Source organism: Haliaeetus leucocephalus, unplaced genomic scaffold, assembly GCF_000737465.1.
Source record: "Haliaeetus leucocephalus isolate CR32 unplaced genomic scaffold, Haliaeetus_leucocephalus-4.0 Scaffold439, whole genome shotgun sequence".
In the NCBI taxonomy this organism is placed as follows: Eukaryota; Metazoa; Chordata; class Aves; order Accipitriformes; family Accipitridae; genus Haliaeetus; species Haliaeetus leucocephalus.
Window position 1 is genome coordinate 3,137,025 of NW_010972875.1, and position 5,366 is coordinate 3,142,390.

At 42.3% G+C, this 5,366-nt stretch overlaps 1 protein-coding gene across 1 annotated transcript in view; it reads left to right on the plus strand.

Moving 5' to 3' along the window:
* The first annotated feature begins 20 nt into the window (after positions 1-20).
* The window catches only part of LIAS (lipoic acid synthetase), a 10,514-nt gene continuing 5,168 nt past the window's right edge, over positions 21-5,366 (plus strand). The window contains exons 1-7 of the mRNA XM_010574544.1: positions 21-152; positions 777-949; positions 1,629-1,722; positions 2,671-2,751; positions 2,983-3,139; positions 3,993-4,050; positions 5,116-5,244. Coding sequence (XP_010572846.1) covers positions 21-152; positions 777-949; positions 1,629-1,722; positions 2,671-2,751; positions 2,983-3,139; positions 3,993-4,050; positions 5,116-5,244 — 824 coding nt within the window. The remainder of the gene's footprint in view (positions 153-776; positions 950-1,628; positions 1,723-2,670; positions 2,752-2,982; positions 3,140-3,992; positions 4,051-5,115; positions 5,245-5,366) is intronic.

Sequence of the window (5,366 nt, forward strand, 5' to 3'; positions counted from 1 at the left end):
CTGCTGGGGGGGCCCCAGGGATGGGTGAGTGGGCGCCGCCTCAGGGCGGTGTGCCGCAAGGTGGGGCGCCGGACGGCGGGCCGCGAAGCGTACCCTGGGGTGGGCGTTGCGTCCGGGCAGATAGGGGGACCTCGGGACGGACCCCCGGTGAGGTGAGGTGAGGGGACGGGGCGCGTCGCGGTGGCAGAAGACGATGCTGTCATCCGAGCTCGTCTCTTGATGGCCGGGGGCTGCCGTGACAGCGGTGGTCGGCGGCGGGCAGAGCCCTGGGTGGCCGCGGCGGTCCGGTGTCGGGACGTGAGGGAAGCGGGGAGCGGCCGTGCCCGTGCCCGTGCCCGTGCCCGTGCCCCCGCAGGCACGCTCAGTGACAGAAAGGGGAGCCACGGGCCCCACCGGCTTCCCGCCCCGCTTCCGAGAGCCCGACCCCTGCTACCGTATCTCCACCGAAATAACGAGCGTCCGTTCACGGCTCGGCAGCGAGCCCTCGATCGGCTCAACGCCTTGCGTTCCAGCCCCGAAATCTCGAATTAATCCATGCGATGCTACTGATACGCGAAACCTGTATAACTTGGTTTGGAACGAAGGTATTTTGGGAGAGATCGTGCTTTTTCTTTCACGTGGCTTCAGACGAAGAAGAGAATTGTATGTTTAACTCAAAGGCAATTGGGAAAATGCTTAGACAAAGTGTACATTAACCCCCGAAAGGACAAGCAGTTGTTTAGCGTATCATGCTAGTACATTTATAATTCAATAAATTACAGCGTTGCTTCTTTTAGGTGTCTGGGAGCCACGTGTGTAACCAGTACAGGACATCAGGGTCTTCGCTGGAGGAAAAAAAAGAGTTGCTGCAAAATGGACCAGACTTACAAGACTTTGTATCTGGAGAGTTGTCAGACAAGAGCACGTGGGCTGAGTATAAAGGCAATTTAAAGCGTCAGAAAGGAGAAAGGTAACCGTGATTTTGAATAACTGCAGTTGCTTCCACACACTATCTTCTGCGTTTAGTATTAACTACAAAGCGTATACAATGTATTTTTATTAAATTCTGCCATACTGGTTTGCAAGTTTCATAATTTTTCAAGAAAGAACAAACACATTATTAACTTCAAATGCATAACAAACCATGAAGACATGGTGGTGTTTTCTCACTTGAGTGCCTATGCCATGGCCTGTATTAAATTACAAATGTGCATCAGTAGGTGAGTATACCCTACTTGAGTGTTGAAAAAATATTGTTGATAGAATTAAAGAAAAAATGAAGACTCAATTAAAAAATACTTAAAACTCCCATATTTCCAGTTATAAATTTGATCAGACTTTTGTGATAGCTGTGTAACATATGTTGCCATTAATTGTTGCAGTCTCCAGTGTGGCACTATTAAATCCCACTGGTGCACATGTTCCAATGACAACAAACTCCTATTCTTGAATGTTGGGATGATGAAAAACATCGAAGAGAGAAGTCTGTTATGAATGAATGGTGCTAATATTGGTTGCTGAGTTGCATCAGTTTTCAAGGAACCTTTCCTAGTTGGGATCTGTAACAAATTAAAGTGGATCTATGAAATTAATGGAAGCTTACCCTGTAAATAATTTATTAATTTTTATGTTTGCTTGATGTTATTCAGGCTGCGACTTCCTCCATGGCTGAAAACAAAGATTCCCATGGGAAAGAACTACAATAAACTAAAGAATACCTTGAGAAGTTTAAATCTTCATACGGTAAATCTAGTACCAACCAAGTTTTCCTGTAGAAATAAGGCATTTTTTAGAGATACAAAATTATTTCTCTGTGGAGGCCAGGTAGAAACCGTGTCTTGTGTGATCTTCAATGCTGAAACCAAGCCCAATTTCACATTTTTCCTGCTGTGATTTTAAATACTAGGGTTTACTATTTGCATCACCAAAGAGATCAGAAGATGCTATGTGTGACTCTTTTAATGGAAACACACATAATTTCAGAGTTACATACATGTTTTGCATGAAAAGAAATTCTAGAAATATACGTATTTCATTAAATATACCTTTCAGACAGTAAAAAGTGGTGGGGTGTAGGGTTCGGTGTTTGGAAGATCTCGCGATGTCACGGAAAGTTAGAGGGTTAGTCGCAGCCTTATGATGTGTTGGTAATCCCGCCTACCCTTGTTAGTATAAAAGGAATTGACTGCGCAATAAAAGGCGGAAGTTGGTGCTCACACTGTGTGTGTTATCTGTCTCTTTCCCTGGTCCGGGCTGACCAGTGATCTAATCGCGGCACCTTGATATGTGGCGAACGCTACAGTGGGGTATGCATGGAGAGCTTTTTTCTTTTTTTTTTTTTTTTCCAGAGTAAGAACATGCTTTGATGCATCATAGGCTTTGTGAACTTTTTATCAGTTTTTAAATTTAAAATGTTAATGACAATCTGTGCTAATTAAAAAGGCAGTTATGTGGTTGAGGAGTTTTTGGGAGTTGTGAAGTAGAGGAAAAGAGTGGTAATGGATGTCAGGAAACAATTCTTCCTATTTATTCTAATGACTTCTTACAGAACAACATGTAACTTCATTTCCTCATTTATCGCAGAAGGAATTTATGTTTTGTTTGTAGGCTAGTATTGAAACTCATCAATAATAATAATTTTTAATAATAGTACGGAAAAAAGACAGGTACATTACTGTCTTTTACCTTTAGGTATGTGAAGAAGCACGTTGTCCCAACATTGGAGAATGCTGGGGAGGTGGTGAATATGCTACAGCTACAGCTACTATTATGGTAAGCCATTAACCATTTCTTAAGTATTCTATTAATGTTTGAGGTGTTTGTAGTGTACTGTTGAATCTCTACTGTAGTGGAGTGGGTTTATTACAAGTAATTTGAGTAAAGCACTGTCCTAGGTTTTTTGCTCAGTATTGGGATTTATCTGACCTAGGTCATGCAGCTTTTTCTCAGCTGAGCAATAGTGATGTGTACAATGTAAAGGTAGGAATGTCTTTCTTATTTCAGCTGATGGGTGACACATGCACTAGAGGTTGCAGATTTTGTTCAGTAAAGACAGCAAAAAATCCACCTCCACTGGATCCCAAGGAGCCTTACAACACAGCAAAGGCTATAGCTGAGTGGGGCTTGGATTATGTTGTATTGACGTCTGTGGACAGAGACGGTTAGTATGTTGTCTCTCATCTCTTCCAGTCTAAGCTCTCATAGGCATTACATGGCATAAACACAGACCTTGATAAACATTTATCACTCGGCGCAATTGTTCTGGATTGCTATTTTAAAGGAGTCGACAGTGCTGAAACTTTGGAAAGTTTCTACATATTCTTAGTATTTCTCTATGTCTGGTAAAACATAACAGAAGTTACACTGTTATTAAACATCAAGAATATTACAATACTAAATATTTTATAACTCATTTTTTGCAAAATACATATGTATACACCATATTCTATTACTTGATTAGCAAAAAAACCCACCCCACAAACATTCATGTACAATACCATTACAGAACTTCCTTCCCAAAACTAAACCTGGAATATATTATACTTAACAAAACTGAAAGTTGCCTTTTTCTAAGGTTGTAGTAGCTCCTTTGTGGTGGCACCACATAGGTGGGGGAAACCGTTGTAAAGGCTTTTCAGTATGGTGGAAAGTCCAGTGGCTTACAGTAAAAGAGAAATAATATATATATTTCAATTTTTGTAGAACTGTTTCTCAGACCAAAACCATAAATAGATTAATTCTGTGCTCAGGCTGACAGTGAACGTAGAAACGGGTAAATTCGGAGTAAACATTTGAAGTCTGCCCTAGATGATCACAGTTAGGCTTTGTGCAGAAGAAGGCTTGGCAGAATATCTGTTGCAAAACTTTGGCATAAGCAGTTAAGATAAGTCTGGGGTTTGACTGCTTTATTATTTTGCATTTAAATTTGAATCTGTAGGTTTTTTGTGGCTTTGCTAATAAATAAATAAATTTCTTGAACAGAAAGGTTAACTGAATAATTGAAATGCTTCTAGATATGCCTGACGGTGGAGCAGAACACTTTGCAAAGACAGTCTCTCATCTGAAAGAAAGGTATATCATTAATGTGTCACTATTATTATTATTAAAACTTTAGAATGTGGTACTGCATATAGGTCAACACTACCTTTAGCTGGATTATTCCAGGCACGCAAATACAAAAGTCTGCCTTTAGCCTATCTGTCCCCATTGGGTTTTTTCGTGTTTTTCATCTTTCTCATGTAACGGCCCTAAAATGTTTTGAATTTGGATGCATTTCTGGTTTAGCCCAGGCTTATTTAAAGCTAAGCACTGTATTATTTCTTTGAACAGGCAGCTGGTTCAGGAAATGAGTACATACTTTTGAGGTATGCTCATTCTCAAAGCTTGGGGCTCAAACACAGGGGATTTAGGTAACAGTGTCACCACATGACAGAAGAAGTCGGGTTTCTCTTTCAGCAGCGATCAGATTGCTTTGCGCGTTCCCACCATGGCTGTTTCTAAGTCCGTGATTGTACCTTCCTGCTTTCCCTAGCTGCGCCGCCTTCGTTCTACATTGGCGCCCTGTACGCCATTTGATAGCATACTTGTCTACCTGCAGATTTAATCCGTATAACCTCATTTAAGTCCTTATCCAGTGTATCTTGGCACTTGAAAGGTTCCCGCAGTTTTCCCAGCCTGCCTTTCTGAGCTGAAGTCTGGCTCCTGGACACCAAGATTAGAGTCCAGGGCGATAATGCAGAGTCTTCTCATCCCAGTAGCCAGGATTACAGCTCCTCTGTAGTTTGGAGCTATGAGGTGAAACTCACGTTAAGTTAACATGCAATGACGACACCTGAAAAATCACGCATAAACGGTGATTGTTCAAGAGACGGTTGGAATTGCTTTTAGATTTATTATTTGGCTTTTGTTCTGTTCCAGCTCGCCTCAGTAAAATTGGGAGTTGAACACATGCGGTTTTGTTTGAATCGTAATACAAGTATTTGCAGAAATCTGTTGTTTTAGAAGCGTGTCCTGAGTTAACTTTGCTTATCAGGGCGTTGTTGGTTTAGTGCTGTTGGGTTTTTTTGCTGTACTGAGTTTTTTTAGCCACAGGGACACAAGTCCCATAGGTGTGTTCATTTTGTCTCTCCCTTTCAGGAATTCGAAAATCCTGGTAGAATGCTTGACGCCGGATTTTCGCGGGGACCTTAAAGCTGTGGAGAAAGTGGCATTGTCGGGACTGGACGTGTATGCCCACAACGTGGAGACGGTGCCGGAACTGCAGAGGTAAGCGACACCGGTACGTGGAAAGGGAAGAAAGGACAAAGGGACAAGGGGGTTTGTGACAGGGCGTGGCGTGAAAAGGAGAGCCGGCGCCATGGAGCTGCGCTGAAGCTCTCGCTGCCGCT